The sequence below is a fragment of the Rana temporaria genome, chromosome 6 (genome assembly GCF_905171775.1).
Source record: "Rana temporaria chromosome 6, aRanTem1.1, whole genome shotgun sequence".
Classification (NCBI taxonomy): domain Eukaryota; kingdom Metazoa; phylum Chordata; class Amphibia; order Anura; family Ranidae; genus Rana; species Rana temporaria.
In genome coordinates this window covers 46,746,909-46,772,629 of record NC_053494.1, presented here as the reverse complement: position 1 = coordinate 46,772,629, position 25,721 = coordinate 46,746,909, and the positions used below count along the sequence as shown (strand labels likewise).

Here is a 25,721-nt window from a genome sequence, read left to right as displayed (position 1 = left end):
AGTGGAAATGAAGCCTAAATGTTGAGACCTTGGGGGTTATTTACGAAAGGCAAATCCACTTTGCACTGAAAGTGCACTTGGAAGTGCAGGCGCTGTAAATCTGAGGGGTAGATCTGAAATGAGGGGAAGCTCTGCTGATTTAATCATCCAATCATGTGCAAACTAAAATGTTTTATTATCCTTTCATGTCCCCCTCGGATCTACAGCGACTGCACTTCCATGTGCACTTGTAGTGTAAAGTGGATTTGCCTTTAGTAAATGACCCCCTTGTGTTGCCTGACAGGCCCCTTTCACACATGCGGATCTGTTGGATGGACTCTGCTTGCTCAGCAGAGATCGATCTGTTGATCCCCACTGAGCCGGCAGATTGCAGGCCCTTCTCTGCTCACTGTGTAGAGAAGGACCTGTCAGATCTTCGCTCTCCTCTATGGGGAGATCGGATGGAAAATAGGACCACCATTCATCTGGATTTAATGGCTCAGATCACATGTCAATGGACATGTCACCGCTGACATCTGTCGCTCCGTAGAGATGCATGGAGCGTCCGTTCAGGTCTGCCTGAAAAAACTGACATGCAAACCTAAACGGTCCACATGTGTGAAAAGGGGCCTTACGCTTGTATTTACACAAGAGTAGATTACTAATTTTTTTTCCCCTTTCCGTTTCAAGGATGCACGTGTTCTAGTGAATAATGCACTAAAGCTTTACTCTCAAGATCGTACTGGCATGGTGGATTTTGCACTGGAATCTGGAGGCAAGTTTTGGTCTATCATAATAGGTTTGGGTAGGGGAATTTGTTCTGTAGGCATAATTTAAATTGACCTTCTGTACAGGGTTTTCACATATTTAGACACATTTTGACAGGTACCATACCCCACTATTGGGAGACGGACCTGCGACACGGTCTCTCAGAAGTTCGGTCCCCTTCCTCTGCTGCCAGAACAATTAAAAAACGCAGCTTTCACTGCCAGTTTCCCTTAACGGGAATTGTGGCAGCTGCACCCGATCCAAAGATCGGCTGGGGTGCCAACATCATGGGCACCCTGGACAGGTTAAGTATCGATTTTATATTAAGTCAGTAGCTGCAGTATTTGTTTAGTGTTATTGGCATGATTGACCATGTGACTAAAGTCCTAGGGTGAAAATGCTGACTTGTTCTACTGTGTGGACGGGCAGTATGCATCACCATCCTTTCCCCTACTTATCTCCATAACATATGGTAGTTCTGTAGTGCAGCACTGAGCAAGGCTGATCTCATTATTTGAGATGAGTGCAGAATTGTCGGGTCTCTGCGGGAAATTATCTGTTACCTGTTAATCATGCCAGAAACTCAGTTATTTTTAAAATACAAAAACGTGTGTTTTTGAGCAAATCTGTAACTGAATAAAATTCAGTAGTACGTTTGAGCACAGATGTGACAAAGCGAGAGTTTAAAGGCTATTTTCCTAAATTCCAGCTCCCCAGTGTACCAATAATGACATTCATGTACTTATTTTTGCAAAGAAAAAAAAAATCCATGCTTTCCATTAAATCTACATGCACTAACTTGTCATCCATGTTTCCAGACGTATCCATTTGTAATGTCCTGATCAGACTTTAAATGAAATGCAATCAATCAGTGATCACCCTTCTCACTAAATATACAATATGAGCACCAAGCTCCACTCTGAGGCTAGGTTCACACTGCTGCAAATTCAAAATCGCGTTTTTGCTGCGATTTTGCCACTATTCGCGGCCGCGATTTCAAGGAATGCCAGTCTATGGAGCTGAATTTGCATCGCACACGGATCAAACTCGCACAGGACCCTTTTTTTCCCCGCAACTTAGATTCACACCGCACTGATGTGAACCGCACTAATGGGAAAACAATGTTATTTTAATGACTTGCAAATTTGAGAAATTGCAACGGCTCAAATTTGCAATAGAATTCGCAGCAGTGTTAACCTGGGCCTAAAAAAAAAGTTCTGAAGCTTCTTTGGGGCGATTGCCCTTTCTGTCCACTCCCTTCTATGTTCTTGTATAAAGATGGCCATACACTATTTAATCGGATTGTGTATTTAGTGAAAAGGGTTATCACTGATTGCATTTCATTTAAAGCGGTTGTAAACCCGCATGAAATTATTTTATTTTTTTTCTCCTGTAAGGCAAAAGTCATAATGAGCTAATATGCACCGCATATTAGCTCATTATGAAATACTTACCTCGGAACGAGGTGTGTAGCACTTACCTGGTCCACGCCAAGCGAGATTTCATCTTGCATCGGTGTGTCTTCCGGGTATCGCCGCTCCAGCGCTGTGATTGGCTGGAGCGGCGATGACGTCACTCCCGCACATGCGCGCGGGAGATTTAATACTCGGCAAGGTCCGGCGGCTGCCGGTCCTTTCGCCGCAGATCCCCCCTGCGCATGCGCCGCATTGCGAGGGGAATATCTCCTAAACCGTGCAGGTTTAGGAGATATTCTCCTTACCTACAGGTAAGCCTGGTTATAGGCTTACCTGTAGGTAAAAGTCAAAAAAGTGGGTTTACAACCACTTTAAAAAACATGCAGCTGGGAATGGGTGGATGATGCAAGGTGCGTGCCAATAGTCAGCTGGTCAACTCCTTCCTGTGTCATGACCTAAACTAAAGTCTGATCAGGACGTTGGACATTACAAATGGATATGTCTGGAAACATGGATGAGGACAAATAAAGTAAGTGCACGTAGATTTAATGGAAAGCATTGATATTTTTGCAAAAAAAAGTACATGAATGCTATATTGGTACGTAGGGGAACTGGAATTGGGGGCTTGCATACACTTTTTTAGAAACACTTTTTCCAAAAAGGTCTGAGGCCAGGTTCACACTTGTCCGACAAACGGTCCTACATTGGGAGCCTCATGTAGCATGACGTGTGAAAATCAAAATATGAGAGCTGTCTTAACTGGTCCTACACAAGTCGGTCCGACTTTGAAAATGCTCCCTGTACTACTTTTGGTCCTACATTGATCCTACTTCATCCCATTGAATATCATTGAAGTCGGACCAAAGTAGTATCCTGTTCATGAAAGTAGGATGGATGTAGGACCAATGTAGGATAAATGTAGGACCGATGTAGCAGAGCAAAGTAGGATGAAAGTAGTGTAGTAGTGTGAACCCAGCCTAAGTGTAACTAAACTCTCCAGTATATGCCCCTTCACCTTCCAGCAATGTTTGTGGCGGTTACATCCCTTGGCAGCTGCTGTCGTCTTCTTCACCAAATTTTCAGAACCTTGATGGGACGGTGGGGGTTGACGTCTCTTGCAGGTGTGTCGGGAAGCCCAGCACAGCCAGAGATAGTCGGTGATGAATGTAGAGCTGTGTATGTGCAGCTCCGTGTACATTCAATAGAAAACCGCAAACGGGCAGGTATGGGTGTGTTGCAGTAGAGACATAGGGGGTTATTTACTAAAGGCAAATCCATAGTGCACTTGCTGTAGATCTCAGGGAACATACAAGGACATTAAAAACTGCACTTGTAAAGCACAGTGGATTTGGCTTTAGTAAATCCACTGCATCTTCTGCAGTGAAGACCTGCCTGCTTGCAGTTTTTTCTGAAAGTGTACGGTTTAGTTCCACTCTAAGTGTTTCAAAAAAGTCATAGCAATCCATTTTATATAATGGAGTACCTGTGTGCTGTGTTTTTTTTTTTTTTTTTTTTGTGCCTATAAAAAGGCAAAAATGTCAAATGAGTCATCATTTTGTACTGATAGTATGAAGTCTAAATTTACACTGGAGGGGAAGTTGGCTGTATACTATAATTTGTTTACTGTGCTGACATCTTGTGATATTTGCTTGTTGTTAAATCATGTGTAGTTTATAATCGACCAAGTTTATAAACGTGGAATAATATATTTCCAGTCCACTAGCAGTTTGATCTATTTTTGCAATCCTGTTTACCTTTAAAAAACAAACATGATTTCTTCTGAATCAAAACATGTTGGCTTTAGCTGTGGGGATCCCACAAATGTGGGCAATCTCACAAAAATGCACAAAAGACTCCTGTACTCCTTTTTTTTTTTTTTTTTTTTTCTTCCAGTTACATTGGTCTAGTTTGGAACAATGTAAGTATGCATATGTCATACCTGGCCAATTCCCGTGGAGGCAGAGAGCGAATCACTCTAGTACCTGCTGCTACTACTGTGATCTTTGCTATCTTCCAGGTCCTGCACCAAGCAGCTGCTCTGCTGCATAGTAACCACAGATGGTCGCTCTCTCTGCACAGGCACCATTCAGAGAACGCCTTGCACTTTTCAGAACAATGGCAAAGCCTTCTCTGATGAGGTGGAGTTGCAGGGCAGTGACATTGCAATCTCCACCTCATCCAATCAGAGTGGACTTTTTTTTTTTTAAGAAATGAGGTACAATTTGATTCAATGGATCTTTTTTCTGACCTCTTGTAATTCTGTATTAAGTAATAATAACTGTTCAAGTGAGTTATAACGCTGGGGTTCTGCTTTCCTATAGTGAAATTCTGAGTGTCAAATGGGAAATAACTGAAAATGCCCATACAGGAGTCACAATTAAATCTAGTGATTTCTTAGATTACTTTTGTATCCTTTTTTTTTTTTTCTTTTCTGAAATCTATTAAAACTGACTTGATTTGTCTAGGCGGCAGCATCTTGGGTACCCGTTGTTCAGAAACCTATGGAACAAAGACGGCACTCCTAAGTTTGTTTGGAATTCCATTATGGTATTTATCTCAGTCTCCTAGAGTGGTAATACAGGTGAGGAAAAATACTTTATTTTTATTTAAAGATTATTTTTTTATTTTTTTATGTTTTTATTAAGCGTTTTTCAATTGTGTGATGTATCACAACGTATAGCCCAGTGTGTGCAAACCACAAAATATCTTACAACTGCACATTAAAAAACACACAAGTATTTATACCGTATTTGCCGGCGTATAAGACAACCCCCTAATTTTCCAGCTAAAATGTTGGTTTTGGGATATACTCGCCGTATAAGACCATGCCTCACTGTGCCATCTATACATGCCTCACTGTGCCATTCCATTCCCTGCCTCGACGATCTCCCTACCTTCTCCTGTTTGCAGAGTATGTCAGACGGCGGCGATTCCATTTTTTAAAAAGCCGCGCCTCCGCCTCAGGCTGTTCGTGATAGGCGGAACACTAGTTTTCCCAGCAGAGCCTCTGTTCAGTGTTCCGCCTATCACGGATGTCCTCTCGTCTGAGGCTGAGGATGAGAAGGCATCCGTGATAGGCGGAACACTGAACAGAGGCTCTGCTGGGAAAATTAGTGTTCCGCCTATCACGGAACAGTTGGAGGAGGAGGCGCGGCTTTTGAATAATGGATGGCCGCCTCCTGACAGGTACCCGGCGTATAAGATGACCCCCGACTTTTGGGGCATGATTTTGGATGCAAAAAGTCGTCTTGTACGCCGGAAAATACAGTAATTGTACATACCCTTGTATCAATAGGAATTTCTAACAAGTCTGCAGGGCTTTTGAAACCAGGCCCATTCATTTTGGAATGCATTGTATAGATTGCCTGGCTGTATGTATTAAAACATTTTTATTTTTTTTTTATTTTTTTTTTATGATGCAAGATCTGGCATGGCTTTGTTTCATTAGCCTTTGGGTGCATGCTGACCTGAGATGTATGATCTTGAATGAAGATGTGGTCAGATGAGTGGGACAGCTATATCTGTTTTGCTTATCCAAGGCCATTTGAACACACACCAGTTATTCAGTATAAGATTATGCCATCTTATTTCTTAGCCAGCTTTTCTCATTTTGTACTACAGCTCCATAGCAGTAATTGCTATCAAAGCAGGCATACATTTAATACTTTTACACTTGTTCCAGAAGGGACAAAGGATCAGTGAAAATATCAGTGATCTGATTGAATGCCATGATTTATTTTCTAGATCATGAACTCAAGTTATAGAAAAATAAGCCAGTAAATTTGTTTACATTTTTCTACCAGGGTAAAGTTTAATGATGCAAAGTTCTAGATACATTTTCTACAGTTTAATGATAAACTTTTCCTGCATTTGCTTTGTATTTGACATTTTAGGACAAACCTTTTTTGCACAGTATAGGCTTGTCCTCTCGAATGCAATTTTGCTGTAAATCTTTATTTTGGTCAGATCATTTGCAAGTATACACAGCACTATGGGAATGTTCAGAATGTAAATCGCTACTAAAGGAATGCAGTAAATTGGTGCTTTAAGCACACGTCGCTGGAAGACAGTACTATTTAACCACTTCAATACAGGGCATATTCACCCCCTTCCTGCCCAGGCCAATTTTAAGCTTTCAGCGCTGTAACATTTTGAATGACATTTGTGCTGTCGTGCGGCATTGTATCCAAATTTTTTTAGGCCAATATGTATACTTCTACATATTTTTGCATAAAAAAAAAAATCTCAATAAGCGAATATTGATTGGATTGCGCAAAAGTTATAACATCTACAAAATAGGTTATTGATTTATGGTATTTTTATAGAAAAATTACTAATTATAGCGGATAGAGTGTGTGTGTGTGTGTATATATGTGTGTGTGTGTGTGTGTGTATATATATATATTTCTTTATCGTACATCACGGGACACAGAGCGGCATTCATTACTATATGGGTTATATGGAGTACCTTCAGGTGTAGACACTGGCAATCTCAAACAGGAAATGCCCCTCCCTATATAACCCCCTCCCACAGGAGGAGTACCTCAGTTTTTACGCCAGTGTCTTAGGTGTTAGTCATGGTTTAGCTTGCCTCCGCATCCTTGGGATTAGGTGAGCTACCGGTTCTGTCCAAAAAAGCCTCAGCGCTAAAGTGGTCAGTAACCGGACCCCAAACCCTTGGGGTATAGCCCATAATGCTTTTCTTTTTAGAGAGCTGGACCCTGGGCCCAGAACTTAGAAACCTTTGGGTACCTAAAGTTTTCTGTTGCCAGGGTGCTATATGGGCCCAGGACAGTGGATCCTTCATAGGAACCCAGGGCCTGAAGGTCTAGACATCCCCACCGAGATGGGGGAAGATTGGGCCTCTTGCTTGGCAAAGTCCTGCGGCATGGAGCAGGTAAGTGAGGGGAAAACTTGCGGAACTTGGTTCTTAGCAGGTTTTTTTCTGGGGGGTCACAGGGGACATGCCTAAAGTTATGCACTGCATCTGGCAAACTAGTCACATATCATAAAGATAGGATGGCTCTCTATGTATTATTCCCCATAAGATGTGACCTCCCTTGTAGTGTTGGAAAAGCATTGAGTGGGGCCTGTGTTATATAAAAATATATGTGTGTGTCAGAGAGCTTTGCTTACCTGCAGGCCTCCAGGCGATGCTCCATTCAGTCTTCCTCCTCAGAGCCTGCAAGCAGGCAAAACGCTGGCCTCCTCATGGTTCCAGGCTGCAGGCCGCAGTTTGCTGGAACAGAGAGGTCCCTTCCTCCCAAAATCCCCCCCCCCCCCCCCTCCCCCCTCCCCCCTCCCCCCCTCCCCCCCTCCCCCCCTCCCCCCTCCCCCCTCCCCCTGTCGGGAGGGGCATTTCCTGTTTGAGGTTGCTGGGGGGGAAGGGCGGGTCAGTGGCTTAAAGGAAGGGGCGGCCCTTCCTTGTTTGTTCCATCAATACTTTGGAACTGAGGACATAGACCAGAGTGGCAGCACGGGGCGCCGAGGACACACAGTGGCCAGAAAGGATATTGCAGTCTTCAGAGGACTGTTTTGTCAAGCCTAGAAATAGGCTGTTTCTTTTCCATCTCATAGTTTTTCTTTGCAATACTACTCAGGGGGACAGAATGTTTTTTCTTTCCTGGATTTGAAACAAAAACGAAAAAAAAAAAAAAAAAAAAAAAGTCATCTAGGGGAGAGGAAGCATTTTTTTATCCCCCAAACAGGTGTTTGGACAATTAACTTTTATAGTTCCAAATACCAATAGGTAGCAGGTGTACCTCGGTATTGTACCATGGTATGCCGCTGTTTTCCCTACAGGGAGCCTTGGGGCCATCGGGATCTGGGGCTGGAGCTGACGCGGGTCAGTCCAGCCCTAAGATGGTCACGGAGGAGGTATTACTCACCTCTTTAAAAGAGATGAGAAAAGCATGGGAAAAAAAAAAAAAAAAAAAAAAAATGATATCCGCAGCTATGCGGGGCAGTAAGCGGAATAGATCTCCGTCGCCCGAGCGCGGACCCTCAGAAGAGGAGGTCCTTTCCTCAGGGGAATTGGACGACCTCTTGGACACGGACCAAGTAGGTTCAGGGATCGAAGACCCGGATACAGAGGAGTCTGGGGCAGTCTCCCTGAGGGAGAGCTGGTGGATTGAAGGATTGTCGGACTTGGTCCATAGGACATTCAACTTGCCAGTACCAGATCTCCAGGTATCGACGGTTTCAGCTTTGGGCTCACTGAGGGCGCCTCAAAGCAATGCTGTGTTTCCGATCCATCCTCTATTAGAGGGAATTTTGTTCCAAGATTGGAACAAGCCAGATAAGATCTTCTTACCACCTAAAAGGTTCTCTGTCCTATATCCTATGGAAGAAAAATTTTCCAAAAGATGGGCTACTCCTGCAGTGGACGCAGCCATCTCATGTGTTAACAGATCGTTAACATGCCCTGTAGAAAACATACAGGTGTTCTAGGATCCAGTTGATAAGCGCTTGGAAGCACTACTTAAGAACTCCTTCACTACTGCAGGGGCAGTAGTACAGCCAGTTGTGGCTGCGATTGGGGTCGCTCAAGCATTATCGGATCAATTTAAGCAGATGCTTAAACTTATTCCGGCCCAGCAGGCAGAAAAATTTTCGGATGTCCCTAAGGCCATATGTTTTACGGTAGACGCAATCAAGGATTCTATCCAGCAAGCGTCACGTTTATCGTTATCCCTTATCCATATGAGAAGACTCTTATGGTTAAAAAGCTGGGAGGCTGAGCCCCCATGCAAGAAGCTCCTGGTAGGGTTCCCCTTCCATGGAGGACGACTCTTCGGAGAAGACCTAGATAAATACATTCAGACCATTTCAAACGGCAAGAGTACTCTCTTGCCAACTAAGAAGAAGGTTCAGGGACCTGCGTTTAAACGACAGTATTCCCCTGGGCAGGGGCCCTCTAATGCCAAGCAGTATCGACGGCCTCCTGCAAAGCAAACTTCGGCTTCAACAGCAGATCACAAGGACAGGCTGTTAGAGGCAAAAGGCAGTGGTTTCGCAAACCAGCAAAACCAGCCCCCAAGCCAACCTTATGAAGGGGCGCCCCCACCCACGAAGGTGGGGGGAAGGCTGCGACTCTTTTCAGAGATTTGGGAAGCCAGCATTCCCGACGAGTGGGTACGGTCTTCCGTGGCCACAGGCTACAAATTAGATTTCCTAAGGTTTCCTCCTCCTCATTTCCAGAAGTCGAGGATTCCAAACGATCCGGAAAAGGGAGCCGCATTAAGATCGGCATTAGATCATCTACTTTCCCAGGAAGTAATAGTAGAGGTACCAGTCCTGGAACAGGGGCTGGGTTTCTACTCCAACCTATTCATCATCCCAAAATCCAATGGAGATGTCAGGCCAATTTTGGACCTAAAGATGGTAAATGCATATCTAAAGATCCGCTCATTTCGGATGGAATCCGTGCGGTCAGCAGCTGCCACACTCCAGAAGGACGACTTCATGGCGTCCATAGACATAAAGGATGCCTACCTTCCTTCATGTTCCAATTTATCAGCCACATCAAAGATATCTACGCTTCATGGTGGCTTCGCGTCACTTCCAATTCGTGGCGCTTCCCTTCGGGTTGGCTACGGCCCCCCGGGTGTTCACGAAGGTCCTAGCTCCAATCCTAGCCAAACTAAGGATCCAAGGGGTCACGATCCTAGCATACCTGGACGACCTCCTAGTCATAGATCACTCGTCTCCCGGCTTGGAGCGAGCAGTGGCCCTCACGGTCCAATACCTCGAGAGGTTCGGCTGGGTCCTAAATCGAGAAAAGTCAGCTTTCCAGCCCACAAAGCAGTTGGAATATCTCGGCATGAGATTAGACACAGAACAACAAGGAGTGTTCCTACCTCTGAGGAAGGTAAAAGCCATCAAGGAATTAATCCTACTGGTTCTAAGCAAGAAAGAACCGACTATTCGCCTATGTATGAGGTTACTAGGCAAGATGGTGGCCACATTCGAGGCGGTACCATACGCCCAGAGCCACACTCGCATCCTACAGGCAGCCATCCTGTCAGCATGGAGCAGAAGGCCACAGGCCTTGGATATCCCGTTGCCGCTCTCATCAAGAGTCCGACAAAGTCTGTGTTGGTGGTTAGACCCTCAGAATCTACTGAAGGGGAGGTCTTTCAGCCCAGTGGCTTGGAAGATAGTGACCACAGACGCCAGCCTGACGGGCTGGGGAGCAATTTTGGATGGTTGCACTCGCCAAGGTACTTGGGCAAAGCCAGAGAAGCAGTTGCCCATCAACATCTTGGAGCTCAGAGCTGCTCGACTAGCCCTCAGGGCTTGGACGTCAAAATTGCAGGGGTTCCCGGTGAGAATTCAATCAGACAATGCCACGGCCGTGGCACACATAAATCACCAAGGGGGAACCAGGAGTCAAACCGCTCAGAGAGAGGTGAGCTTGATTCTTCTATGGGCAGAGGCTCATGTGCCCTGCATATCGGCAATATTCATTCCAGGAGTGGACAACTTTCAGGCGGACTTCTTAAGCCGCCAGACTCTATGGCCGGGGGAATGGTCTCTGCATCCACTAGTCTTTCAAGCACTCTGCCAAAGATGGGGAGTGCCGGACGTGGATATCATGGCATCGAGACTCAACAAGAAACTAGACAGGTTCATGTCCCGCTCAAGGGATCCGATGGCCTGCGGAACCGATGCGTTGGTTTGCCCTTGGCATCAGTTCAAACTTCTTTATGCGTTTCCCCCGCTCCAGTTACTACCCCGCCTGCTGCGCAGGATCCGGGTGGAGCACATACCAGTCATCCTGGTAGCTCCAGCATGGCCCAGAAGGGCATGGTACTCACTAATCTTAAGGATGGTAGTGGGAGACCCTTGGACTCTTCCTCTACGGCCAGACCTGCTATCGCAAGGTCCGATCCTCCACCCTGCCTTACGGCATCTAAATTTGACGGCCTGGAAGCTGAATCCCTGATTCTCAGGGGTAGAGGTCTGTCTCAGAAAGTAATCTCTACCCTAATCAGAGCCAGGAAACCGGTCTCTAGGGTGATTTATTACAGGGTCTGGAAGGCCTATGTAGGCTGGTGTGAGTCCAAGCGATGGCTTTCTCGCAAATTTACCATCGATGGAGTATTAAGTTTTCTCCAGCTAGGAGTGGATAAAGGATTGGCATTAAGCACAATCAAAGGACAGATTTCTGCTCTGTCAGTGTGGTTTCAGCGGCCGCTGGCCACCCACTCGCTGGTTAAGACCTTCCTTCAAGGGGTCTTACGTATTAGACCTCCAGTTAAATCCCCGCTTTGTCCGTGGGATTTAAATCTTGTTCTGTCAAAGTTTACAGAAACAACCGTTTGAGCCGTTGGCTGATATTCCTTTGGTTCTACTGACAAGGAAGTTAGTATTTTTGGTTGCCATAGTTTCCGCAAGAAGAGTTTCGGAGCTGGCAGCCTTATCCTGTAAGGAACCATATCTTGTTTTTCATAAGGACAGGGTCGTTCTCCGCCCTCATCCTTCCTTCCTTCCGAAGGTCATATCCAGTTTTCATTTGAACCAGGATTTGGTATTACCATCCTTCTTCCCTAAACCTACTTCCAGAAAGGAAGGGTTGCTGCATACCTTGGATATTGTCAGGGCCATGAAGGCCTATCTTAAAGCTACAAAGAAGATCCGGAAGACAGATGTGCTGTTCATTCTACCGGATGGGCCCAAGAAGGGGCAGGCAGCTGCAAAGTCCACCATTTCTAGGTGGATTAAGCAATTAATCACTCAGGCCTACGGCTTGAAAGGGTTGCCTCCTCCAGTATCATTAAAGGCTCATTCTACTAGAGCCATGGGCGCCTCCTGGGCAGCACACCACCAGATCTCTATGGCTCAAGTTTGCAAGGCGGCAACCTGGTCTTCTGTCCACACGTTTACAAAATTCTACAAGTTGGACGTAAGAAGGAATACTGATACTGCCTTCGGGCAGGCAGTGCTGCAGGCTGCAGTTTGAGACCCTCGGATTCCGGGGGCTCCTCTTGTTCGAGTTAAATTTAAAAAAAATTTATTTTTCTCAACTAAGTTGGATTTATTATGATTTGAGTATATCTCTAAATTAAATCCTTTTGTCTTGGAGATGTTCTCCCTCCCCTCATTGTAAGCATTGCTTTGGGACATCCCATATAGTAATGAATGCCGCTCTGTGTCCCGTGATGTACGATAAAGAAAAAGAGATTTTTAATACAGCTTACCTGTAAAATCTTTTTCTTGGAGTACATCACGGGACACAGAGCTCCCACCCCTCTTTTTTTGAGGACCATTTTGGGAGGCATACTGCTTGCTACAAAACTGAGGTACTCCTCCTGTGGGAGGGGGTTATATAGGGAGGGGCATTTCCTGTTTGAGATTGCCAGTGTCTACACCTGAAGGTACTCCATATAACCCATATAGTAATGAATGCCGCTCTGTGTCCCGTGATGTACTCCAAGAAAAAGATTTTACAGGTAAGCTGTATTAAAAATCTCTTTATATGTGTGTGTGTGTGTGTGTGTGTGTGTGTGTGTATATATATATATATATATATATATACACAATTTATATATTAAACATTTTTATTGGGAGTGCTACATTGCGCCACACACTTTTGACAAATTTTTGGGACCATTGCCATTTATACAGCGATCAGTGCTATAAAAATACACTAATTACTGTGTGAATTTCTTTGGCCGGCAAGGGGTTAACACTAGGGGCAATCAAGGGGTTAAATGTGTTCCCTAGGGAGTGATTCTAACTGTGGGGGGGCTGACTACGAAAAGAGACTGATCGATGTTCCTATATACTAGGAACACATGGATCGGTCTCCTCTCCCCTGACAGGACGTGGATCACACAGATACCTGCTCTGTGATGAGCAATCGCGGGTGCCCGGCGGACATCGTGGCCACCGGGCACGCGCATCATCGGCCGCCTCTACAATTCCCGGGAAGTCAAGAACATCGTATGACTGCCGCCTGGAGGGACCGAGTTCCTGCGGCCGTCATATTCCAATGGCTTGGATGGCAAGTGGTTCTTAAGGCTGAATATGTTTATCTTCATGCATTCTGTGCATGAAGGTAAAAAAAAAAAAAAAAATTCAGGGGGCACTCAGCGGGGGCCCAGAGCGCCTTCAGAGGACACGAGAAGAGGAGGATCAGGACTGCTGTGTACAAAACTGTTGCACTAGAGGCGTAGCTAGAGCCTTGGTGCAAAAAACCATGAAGGGCCCCCCTAAACCCCATCCCAGGGCCCTTTCCATCAGTTTTGCAGTATGTCGGAGTAGTGAGTGAGAGGTAGGGCGGGGCAGTCGGTGAGTGTAAAGAAAAGTTCCCACTTTAACTGTTTTTTTATTTATTTTTTATTTCCCCAGGAGACAAAGTTGCATGTAATACTTTGCCCCATCTTCCTAGGTGCTGTCCAAGGCAAGATGTGAAGTCAGACAAGGGTGCCCCTTCCCCATGACTGTCTTATCAGTGCAGCTAGTAAGAAAACTACTATTTTGACAGACCGCACTTTTCCAGAGAGTAAATCCACTTGTTACAGTTTTTCTGATTGATTGCTATAGGATTCTGCCAATAAGTGCGAATCGAGAATATTAAAGTGGTTGTAAAGGCAGAAGGGTTATTTGTCTTGATGCATTAAGATAAAAAACCTGTGTGCAGCAGCCCCCTGATACTTACCGGAGCTCCCCTTTCGATCCAACGATGTTGCATGAGAGATTCGGCTGTCTGGACTGTCCCCCCCTCATTGGCCGAAAGAGCAGTGAAGCAGCGCCATTAGCTGTTGTCAGTCAGTGAGCCAATAAGGAGAGAGTGGTGGCGGGGCTTGGGTGCCCCCATAGCAAGCTGCTTGCTGTGGGGGCACTCGACAGGGAGGAGCCAGGAGCACAGAGGGACCCAAGAAGAGGAGGATCTGGGCTGTTCTGTGCAAAATTACTGCACAGAGCAGTTAAGTATAACATGTATGTTTGTTTATTTTTAAAGAAGAAAAAAGATTTTAGTTTCACTTCAAATGGCACTTAAAGTTGCAGTATGTCTAATTTTTCAAGCTCATGCTCTAAATCTTTTTTTTTTTTTGCCAGCCTGACATGTATCCTGGGAACTGCTGGGCATTTAAAGGCGCTCAAGGATTTCTGGTTGTGCGACTATCAATGGCAATTTTACCAACAGCTTTCTCATTGGAACACATTTCCAAGTCTCTCTCCCCCACTGGAAACATCACAAGTGCACCCAAGGATTTTGCTGTATATGTAAGTGAACCCATTTTCATGTATTTGTCTCTGTAGTGTGCATTGTTTGATATTCACAGTGTTTTTTTTTTTTCTTTCTCGAAAGGGGTTGGAAAATGAGTATCAGGAAGATGGGACACTGTTGGTTCAGTCAATTTATGATGAAGAGGGAGAGCCTCTGCAAACATTTTACGTGATGGTAGGTGGTTCTTTGTGCTGTAACTAAAATTGAACATGCTTCAAGAATGGGCAGTAGATAGATGGTGGCCAAAGACCAACTTTAAAGCCCAACTCTGAGCGAAATATGAATTCCCTCCCATACACCTCCTAACCCATACTGCAAGGATTCCTATTTCTTACCTGTGGAAGCAAGATATATTTTGCCTAAAGCTGGGCATTGCATGCTAAACAAACCTGTTTGTACCCAAGCAAGGTAGATGGAGAAATCTCTCATGTAGGGACATTGCTCTAAGGATATACTGATTTTCCGCATGTACCATTGATCCAACAATTGTCATCTGTCGAACAGGAAGGGCCACACACATCAAAATTCAGCTGGTCTCTGTTGAGCCAACCGAATTGTGATCTGTCTATGTTCTGCGTCCATGTTCCTGGTCGATGCAGTTTGAGTGCTGGAGACTGTTAACCTGGGACTTCAAATGTGCCCGAGATCACAAGTCCCATCATATTGACCTCACTCTTTGAATCCCGAGACTGCCCTGCCACTGGACATCATATAGAAAGTGTGAGAAAAACAATCGGCGCCACAATACTAATTACTCCTATAATAATGTGCGGGAAAAAAAAGCAACAAATATAACCCTCTGAGTGTCTACACAGCTGCTGAACACATAGTGATACACCACACCTACTGCAATATACATTTTGTGAAAATAGTGCAGCGCTGCGTATCTATAAATCTTATATAAACAAATAATTATACATTCCATAAAACAATTTATGAAAAAAGAAATTAAATTATAAAAAAAAACGTTCATATGTAGGTTTCCAAAGCTGTCACTGCTGTGAAAAACTCCTATTTAAATGGATCCAATATTCAGTGCACACCACCACCTGCTAAAATACCTGCTCACCTCAAGGATGAGTATAAAACTCATAGACCGATCACTCCATGTGTCCACCATAATGAATCCACTTTACCAATGGTAGCAATTCCTACAGTCTCCAGACTGCACCTCTGTGTGGGTAATTAACGTTTAAATTGTCTCCAAACACCACCTTCCTCATTTGCTTTTTAATAATCAATTCCACTTATGTATCCAGGGGCTAAGGACATGAAACAAAAAACACAAGTACCATGTAGTATACACAGCACTTGTAGTATACACAGAGGAGGGGGAGGCAGCTGCGGTCTGCTCGGCTGTGAGACAGTCACAGCCGAGATTCGTCAGAGCTGCGGCTGGGTCCCAGGTGTGACGACGGATGCCCCCCCGCAAAGCCAGGCTTCAGCCTGTGTGTCACTGCCTGTCACAGCGATGCCGCACGCTGGTCATCTGAGCAGCCTACAGCAATTACGGGTGTGAAGTGGGGATCTGTATTGTAGGGGGGGGGGGGTCTATATTGTAAGGGGGGTCTGCACTGTAGGGGGGAGGGGTCTGTGTTACATGACACTGAATTTATAAAAATAAAAGCTGCAACGCCCATCTTGGTACACCCTGCACTCCGCTGCAGCAAGCAGCAGCCGAAATCTTGTTACACCCAGTCCATATAGCTCAGGCTGGGTGTAACAAGATGTCTGCTGCTGCTTGCTCTACTGTTCTACTTCAATCAGCTGTGGGCCACCTGTTCGACAAACCTCAAGAATGCCAGCTCACACCGCAAGGATGGTTAAAACAAAACTGTTTGACCCAGGTAGTCATACATAAAAAAAAGGTGGAGGGGAGGGGGGGGGTCGCTCATTGTGTAGTATTTAAAAACTTCTAGTAAGAGAAGCAACAGGCGTATAGTAAAATTTTAATTAAGTTGGTGATGTCTCTTCGGACAAAGCGCGTAGGACGCTGTTAAGCGGTGACATCACATCCGCAGAAGAGCCCAATATTGGCTTACGATATGCTGCTTGCTTCTCTTACTATGTGAGTAGTTTTGCCTTTTTTTTTTTTTTTTTTATCTTTTTAAATGCATGATGAGCGATTTCCCCAGCCCTTCTTTTTTTTTTTTTTTTTTTTTATGTATAATTAACTGGGCCAAACCTATTGAAATGTTTTAAGCGTCCCTGCGGTGTGAGCTGGTGTTCTTGAGGTTTGCTGAACGGGTGGTCTGCAACTAATTGAAGTAGAACATCAATCCATCTGTGGAGGGTTTTTTCTTAAGCGCTGTTGGACCTTTTTAGAGGTCTAAAATCTCTGGCAGTTGTCCCTTTTGGTGGATTGCACCATGGTGAAGTCTGGATGCATTGGAAATTTCACGCCCCATCTCTATTTGGAGCACATTAGAGCACCAATATTTATTTATCAGCACTTTGCTTGGACTATTCACCATAGTCTGTGTTTTCACATCTTTCGATTTATATATTGAATGTTTATATGCATTGTGATATTCTTTGATTGTGGCATCAATTGCTTGTGTCACATTTGGTTGGTTTATGCACTTTTGTCTAGTGCAACACTTTTTTTTAGTTTCAACTGTTTTTGTATCGGTTTGTGCAGCTATATTGAGTGCAGCTGTGTTATTGATCTATTCATTGATTTATTCACTTTGAATTATTCATACATCCGATTTTATTTTTTATTTATTTGTTTTCCTTTGTACAGGGGGACTTCAAAAGAACATGTTTTTAGTATTTTTACACGGTTGCTTTTAATATAAAAAAAAAATATTTTTTTAACACTTATTGTCGCAAGGAATGTAAACCTCCCGATATGCATGAGACAGGTACTCTTCATGGAGAGAGATCTGGGGTCTATAAGACACTAGATCTCTCTGCCCTTTTTAAAAGCATTTGATCACACCACACCAAGATCAGTTTGATCAAATGCTTTTTTTTTTAAAAAGGCGCTATTTACGTCCGGCTACACAGGAAGTGATGTAAGGTCATTGTTTCCAGTTCCCTATATCGGAGACAAACAAAGCTGTTCTGGTCTTCAGGTCTATGCTCAGCCAGCAGAAGCGCCGGCTGGTCGATCAGGCTGTCCCAGTGGGATGGGACAGCCCAATAAAGGTGGTGGGAGATGGGTGACTAAGCTAGCGGCTAGTTGGCTGCTAGGATTGCATCTACAAGGGAGCTGACCCTCGGCTCTAAAAAGCGGTGGTAAACCCTGATGCTTGCCTGCTCCAGGTCTAAATATGAAAAGACACCTACCCGGCGCCCGGAACTGCATGTGACAGGCGATATGAATTGCGCATCCCTGTACGCCATACATACATTTTTATAAAATCAAGAAATCTGTTATTAAAACAAATTTTTAATTAGAAATTTTCTGAATTTCTTTATGAATGTGAATTTTTTAAAGTAATATAGTAAACCCTAACAACTGGTCTTTAATATAGCATAAATACTGTGTTTGTTTTTGTTTTTTTTATCCTTGCTACATGCTACAAGTTTGTTCATACAGTGAACTAGTAAGATGTCAGATGAAGTATTGTGCAGGCATATAGTTGGTGAGCTATTAAAGTGGAGGTTCACCCTATAAAAAAATTCTAACACTTTTTTTTTTTTTCGTAGATATCGTTTACGATATCTACGGAAAAAAAAAAAGGTCAGTGTCATTTTATATGCACAACTGGGCTGGATGCAGTGTTAGAAATTTTTTATAGGGTGAACCTCCACTTTAGTATTTAGGTTTTGGCAGGTCTTTAGCTTTGGCTTTGCTTGGAGACTAAACCTAATCCATTTAAGTTGTGTTTTTTTTTTTTGGTTTGCTTTTATTTACAACTTTCTGTGTATGATTGTTGGTGTTTTTGTTCTTCAGGTAGAAAACGAGAAGCCTTTTCAAATTGTGGAGCTACGAATCCTGTCCAATTGGGGTCATGCAGATTACACTTGTCTTTATCGTTTCCGAGCTCATGGGACCCCAATGAAGTAAAGGCAGAACATTTGTCCTCTGTGTACATATCATTTTTTTTTTATTTGTGTAAATACTTCAAACCTGGAACACTGGAATAAGTCAGGAACACAAGCAGGAGGGATGTTTCTTCGGATCCCTTTCGATGCCAAAATTGGAAAACAATTTGATATACTTAGATGTTGCCAGTTTGCTTGACAAAATGCTGCATGCATATATCGCTCAGGATTGAACGTCCAGTAAGCAGTAGACCTAGCACATTCTTTGGGAGCCAAAATTTAAAGGGTACATTTATTGATAGTATGCTGCAGATCTGTAGTTAAAGCCAAATCTCTGCTGCGAAATTCAAATGCATGATGTTTCGGGCTCTGACATAGGTTAAGATCACTAATTTCATTAGGTAAGGGCAACAATGAGCCTTGTGTGTAATGGAAAGGGGACTATTGCCCATGGCAGCAAGATTTTTATTTTTAACCTCTGCTGAAAATAAGAGCGACAGTCTGGCTGTCATGGGCATAATAGCACTCGTTTCCAATAACATTTACATAATATGGAAAGTTCCTAGTCATTCATCTTTATTACAAAACATTTTTTTAAATGTTTGCAAAGGGCTGCTGTGGAATAGAGTAGTATAGAACTAACCAAAGTGTGTCTCGGGTTCTTTTCCATTTACCAAAAAATAAATAAAAAATGTATGCAGTCTGTAGAATTGAGGTGGGTAGAATGTTTTCATTTATTGCTACCCCCATTTCACATGTATTCAGCTGTTAAGGGGCTATTTCATGGGAGGATCATGCAGGCCGCTATTGATGAAGTCTTCTCTGGGAATGCCAGTTTCCTGGTTGTCGTTGTGATGCTTTTGGCTTCAATGCTCAGAGCAGTGAGCTGCCTCCAGTATGTGGAAGTGTACCAGGATGGAAACTTTTCAGCTGAATATTATGAACATGAAATGGAGTATATTACTATTTTAAACTTGCCTCCTGCCAAAGTACACTTTATTTGTAAGGTCACGTTAACCCCGGTCATTGGACTGCTTTCATTGTCTTTTGGTGTGCTTGCTGTGGGTGGCTTCAGAGGGAACCTTTTTGTGAACACAGAAACCATACGCCTAAAGTGCACACTCACTGCGCCATATTCTGCATGCACTACCAAATTGCTTTTAACAAAAGTAAACAGTCGTTTTAGATTGTTTAGTGACTTACAGCAAGCAAACCACAATGTACACAGTTCTTTTACTTGTGTGCTACTTTTCAGTTCTTCTTAAATAGTAGCCAGTATAGGGGAAATAAAAAGCACCCAAGATTTCTTCCCAGGACTGGTAAATCTTAATCAATGTCCTTGCACAGTGTATTCAATAATGGTATTCTATAAAACTGGCGCAACAGGACGAGTAAAAGAGTTGCCCACAGCAACCACTTGCATTCCAACTGCTGAATTGGAAAGATAAAATGACTGGTACGAACACTGGAGTTTTCTTTTGTTCCAGCTTTACAAATATGTTGGTAAAATTTATGGATATGGTTCACGTTTACTGGAAAAGGGGAAGAAGCACTGAATATTCGTATTTTACTTTACAACCCCCAGCAATATCTTCTTGTTTTTTTCAATTTTCTCTAGGGAAAGTTGGCGTGTCTGCCTCCTGTAGATTTCTTTTACTTATGTGCGTGTATTTTAAATTATTTTGAAAGCTAGCCAAACAACAAATGTCAAATATATTTTTATGTATATATTTATAGAAATGTTTTATAAGTTCAGAGCCTCAGTTTTCAGCTACATCTTGTATAGTTACAACACTAAGCTAAAGTAAAATACTACTCCGCCTATAATGGATTTCTATTTCTAGTGGAGTAGGACAAAGTTTGATCTCCCGGCTGGCTTTTTTTTGTTTACCGATGTCTAAGACCACGTAAGACATACTAAGACACTCCCCCCCCCCCCCCCCCTCTCAAACGTGATGACGACAGACTGACTTTTCTTCTGAACTGTCATTGTCACTGGCCTCCAGTTTTGTGGTATAGAGAAATCACTAGAAGGTGTGATGCAGGAGGTCTGTTTCATGCCCTCTAGTGGTTTCTAGATTGGCATACTGTATTGGTAGAAATCTCAGGAGAATTCAGTGCTGGGTTCTCAGACCCAGTGGGGGCGCTAACCTTGTCCTATTCCATCCTATATCAATACGTTTATCGGGTGGAATTGTTCTTTAATCTCTCAGTAGCTAGAGACTGCTGCAGACTGACTTTTTAAATTAAAGTTTATATATATATATGTATGGTACAACAGTCCAGACCCCTGAGAATGCAATTGCCTATACATACAATGTACTGAAATTTAATAATCTAATTCAAATACATTATGTAAATTTGGAGGGATGTAAAGGGAACTTTTTTTTTTTTTCAAAAGAAACAAAACACTAATTTATTTTTAAAGACGCAAAATAGGACTGTGCAATGTATTTTTGTAAAGGCTTTTCAAAGTATTTGTTTTTCAGTAAATGTTTTGCTTGCTTCATATTGACAAGATTATTGATATGTTTTAAATAAAGAGTTTACTTTTTGAGTGCATGTAATATTTGAAAAGGTAAATAAAGAGTACTACTTTTCTGTATTAGTTGGCATCCTCTTTACTAGTGCTGAAAATGGCAATTGCACAGGACCATTAAATGACATGAATACTTAAAGCGGTTGTAAACCAGCATCAATTTTTTTTATTTTTTTTTTCTCCTGTAAGGCAAAAGTCATAATGAGTTATTATGCACCGCATATTAGCTCATTATGAAATACTTACCTCGGAACGAGGTGTGTAGCACTTACCTGGTCCACGCTGAGCGAGATTTCATCTTGCCTCGGCGTGTGTTCCGGGTATTGCCGCTCCAGCGCTGTGATTGGCTGGAGCGGCGATGACGTCACTCCCGCGCGCGGGAGATTTAAAACTCGGCAAGGTCCGGCGGCTGCCGGGCCTTTCGCCGTAGATCCCCCCTGCGCATGCGCCGCATTGCGAGGGGAATATCTCCTAAACTGTGCAGGTTTAGGAGATATTCTCCTTACCTACAGGTAAGCCTTGTTATAGGCTTACCTGTAGGTAAAAGTAAAAAAAGTGGGTTTACAACCACTTTAAAAGCCAGAAGTTATTTTTTTTAACAGAAAATGTAAGTGTATGTGGACACTGTAAAGAATAACGAATGGCTAAAACAGATGGCCAATATGCTTCCAATGTATAAACGATCCTGTCACAAAAGACATGAATGAAAATGCATGTTGCATATAAGGAAGACTGTAAATAATTACCTCTCCCACTGCCGCTCTAATGCAGTGGGATGCTTCACTGAATTATCTGAAACTAATGTTTGCAGTAGTGTTAATCTTCAGGTCTGCAGGTGAGATCAGTTGTCTCTCCCACTATCCCATACATTACTTCTAGATACAAGAGTGTTGGTAGTGATCAGCGGGGAGGACATGGGAGATCAGCACAACTTGAAGTATCCGTTTCTGAAAAGGCTTGCTATTTACTATTCTCTTACAGGTAATGTGCATTTCCACTTGTATATTTATTGATAGATGGATACATAGATTAATACATAGGTTATCTATCAACCCTGTTTTTAAAATCATGTACTCGAGTAAGGACCTTTTCACACAGGTGTTCAATCTGGATCTGCTTGCCAGTTAGATTGGATAGATCCAGACTGAACCACAATGTATGTCTATGGGCAGGCAGATGTAAACTTATATTTTTAGACAAATATCTTGATCTTAATCATTTACAGGACACGGGCATAGTATTTATAGATCCTGGGTTAAAGGCTCCATACCTTCAAATGAGTGGACTCTCCAATCGCTTATAACCTTGCCTCACTACAGGAATCCTCAGTTTATAAGGCGATGGAACTCTTCCCCCTTGCGGAGAAATTGCTCTTGGCTTTGATATTTTATTCTCAAGCAACTGGCTGTCTTCTATATATTACAAAAGGAGCGGTCCAAACAGATCGGAGCAACCTCTGTAAAACCTTGGGAAACATACCCAGACCCCAGCCTGTAATTGTGCTTCTGGGACTGGATCCTGTACTCGCCTTGGCACTTGGCGCAACATGTTTTAGTCAGCCACAGGTTGGTAATACAGGTTCAGGACTATGGTCCATTTCTATGGAACCAAGACCCCCTTTGAGGCTATGCCCACCATGATGGACAAATCCTGGACCCTTTATAGGTACTAGTGGCATGGACAGGTCAGACAGACAGGCTTGCCCTGCATTTCTGGCCATTACTTTAAAAACGGCTTGTAGTTTACAAAGAAGCTCTCTTAATCTAGCTTACACATAACTCGTGGTCATGTGTGCTTTCATGCCCCATCCTCAAGAGTGCATTTCTGAATTCCCTCTCCCTTCTCCCCTGGTCTACAACCTGCCAGAACTACTGTATCCATCTGCTGGACTTTGGCTGTCTGGTCCAATGTCATGTCCCAGGATCCCGGATCTTTCGTGATGGATCCTCCTGTTCTACAGAAACTGGAGCTCATGCCTGTGGCCTTATTCTCTTCGGTTGACGAGCTAGCTTTTAAAATGAGAGAGGCACATCATAATTTTAGAACAAGCTGGGTGCAATGCATTTATAGTGCATGCAGGTGCAAACTATTTATCCACTTGAGCGCCGGAAGATTTTACCCCCTTCATGACCAGGCCATATTCTGCACTGTGCTAATTTAACTGGTAGTTTTACCGGTCATCACCAGTGACATTATTCCAGTGAACCGTGATAACTATACACAGTCACTGTACTAATGACACTTTTAAATGGACCTTGCCAAAATGTGCATTGACACAGGGTGACTGGTTACTGTGGATGCATCAGTATGAGTGTACCAACGTCCCGGTATTATGAAAATGCAAACTAATACAGGAGTGGTTCCATGAAGGACGGTCCCCCTTGTTCCTCTCCCCCTTGGTGGCTTTACACATTGGCTGAAAACGACTTGGCTTTGGAAAAAACGTTCTTTTCCTTGGACGTATCTACAGGCAGAGGTGGCTATCTCTCCTTTTGTGCCTAGTCTTTGGTGGCGATTCACGTGGAGCCCCTTTTGGGTTTTGGGTTATCGAGAGAGTTGGACACATCGGAGGGATCTCCCCTTTTTGCACTCCTTTTCTGCTTGCCAGCAGTCTGTGGGGTACGGTTTAACCTTCCACTGTCATATATCATGAATATTCAATTACTGCCCAGCTGGCTGGCCCGGTTAACTATACATATGCAGCCTTAATGGTGGCAATTGGGTCGGTGTTTCATCCCCTAAATTCGACTTGTCTACTTTCATGCTCCTGATAAAGCGTTTTCACGTGAAACCTGTTGAGTAAAGCAAGAACCATTATTCCGCATATTGGACACAAATCCTACATATATTTTTTGATGTTTATGTATTCTCATGTTATGAGCGCGCACTTGCATTTCTATAAGGTTTTGGAAGTATTTTTGAAATACCCACTGGGGACCTATGCTGATGCAATACTGTATTATAAGTTTGTATAATATATATATATATATATATATATATATATATATATATATATATATATATATATATATATATATATATATATATATATATATATATATTCTATATCCTATATCAATTTCCTACAAATAAATATTTTATAGATTTTTATATTGATTACTTGTACCGCCAAAAGTCCATTTCTTATAGTCTAGATTAGTACTAATGACACTGGTTGGGAAGGGACTAACATTTTGGCCGATCAAGGGGGTTAAATTTATGCCTATGTGTAAAGTGATCGGTTTCTCATCAAAAAACTGACCGATTGCTCCTTCGATACAGAGCTCTGTATTTTACCAACTGTTGTATACAGCCAATCAACAGGTGTCGGCTGGCTTTCACTGTGCACCATAACAGCGGGTGCCGGAAACCCAGAAGTAAACAGTGACCTACGAGTACGTTGCTTTGCCTACAGTGGCTGCATCTGTGTGTTCTACAAGTAGATTTCACCCAGTTCGTTTTCATCTAAAGGTGTCCCTTAGCTGCATAGACATTTTTTTTTTTTTTTGGTAAAGGTGAACTAACACTTTAAGCAACTCTTTCACAAAGTGATAAATGTGATAGAAAGAAATGCATTTACAATGCACAACAATGATATAACCCACTAACCAGATTTGATTACAAAATGGGTAAACCGTGCTGAGTAACATTGCTCAATCGCAGAAATCCCTTAGTTCCTACAATCTTTATAATACTCATGCACAGGCAGTACTGAAGGAGAAAAAGCTTGGCGTAAAACGACTTCTTTATTAAACGGTCAAATTAAAACCAATCCAGCAGTACTCGCAAACCGTATTTAACCCAGCACTAAGGATCTAACCACCAAGACATGAATCAAGCAGTGCACTTCCTGCTCTGTGAGCTGATATCACCGTACTCCAGCCCCAGCCAATATGTTTTGTCTATAAGGAGGTAATCGGGAATGGTCAGATGCCTGTACATAAAGTATCTCATGAAAGTGAGTACACCCCCTCACGTTTTTGTGACTTTTATCTTTTCATGTAACACTGAAGAAATTATACTTTACATTGTAGCAAAGTAGTGACTGTACAGCTTGTATAACGGTGTCAATGTACTGTCCCCTCCAAAATAACTCCACACAGCCATTAATGTCTAAACCACTGGCAACAAAAGTGAGTACACCCCTAAGTGAAAAATATCCACATTGGGCCCAATTGGCCATTTTCCCCTCTGTGGGGCCATGAGACTCGTTGGTCTTACAAGGTCTCAGGTGTGAATGGGGAGCAGTTGTGTTTAAATTTTGTGTTATTGCTCTCACACTCGGATATTTGTCACTGGAAGTTCACCATGGCACCTCATGGCAAAGAACTCGGAGGATCTGAAAATTTAAAAAAAAAATTGTTGCTCTACATAAAGATGGCATAGGCTATAAGTAGATTGCCAAGACCCTGAAACTGAGCTGCAGCACGGTGGTCAAGACCATACAGCGGTTTAACAGGACAGGTTCTACTCAGAACAGGCCTCTCCATGGCCGAGAAAATAAGTTGTGCACGTGCTCAGTGTCGCATGGAGAGGTCGTCTTTATAATACCCACATACACACACGTGGTTGTGCTCAAAGGTCTGCATACCCTGGCAGAAATTGTGAAATTTTGATATTGAAAATATGACTAAACATGCCATATATTTAAGGATAGGAATGTTTGGCCTTGGTACAGACACAAGGTGACGCAAACAAGTTTAAATGGCAATTAAAGGTTAATTTCCCATATATGTGACCTTTTACATTGCATTTAGTGTCTCTGTATAAATAGTCAATGAGTTTG

The 25,721-nt window shown here is 43.0% G+C and overlaps 1 protein-coding gene across 7 annotated transcripts in view; it reads left to right on the top strand.

The window, feature by feature from the left end:
• SUN1 (Sad1 and UNC84 domain containing 1) overlaps positions 1-21,001 on the top strand; it is a 107,514-nt gene extending 86,513 nt beyond the window's left edge. For all 7 annotated transcript variants that reach the window (XM_040356768.1, XM_040356767.1, XM_040356770.1 and 4 more), the window contains 5 exons: positions 670-754; positions 4,628-4,743; positions 14,229-14,396; positions 14,482-14,574; positions 18,305-21,001. In XM_040356768.1, the coding sequence (XP_040212702.1) occupies positions 670-754; positions 4,628-4,743; positions 14,229-14,396; positions 14,482-14,574; positions 18,305-18,418 (576 nt within the window). In that variant the 3' untranslated portion in view covers positions 18,419-21,001. The remainder of the gene's footprint in view (positions 1-669; positions 755-4,627; positions 4,744-14,228; positions 14,397-14,481; positions 14,575-18,304) is intronic.
• Positions 21,002-25,721: the final 4,720 nt, after the last annotated feature.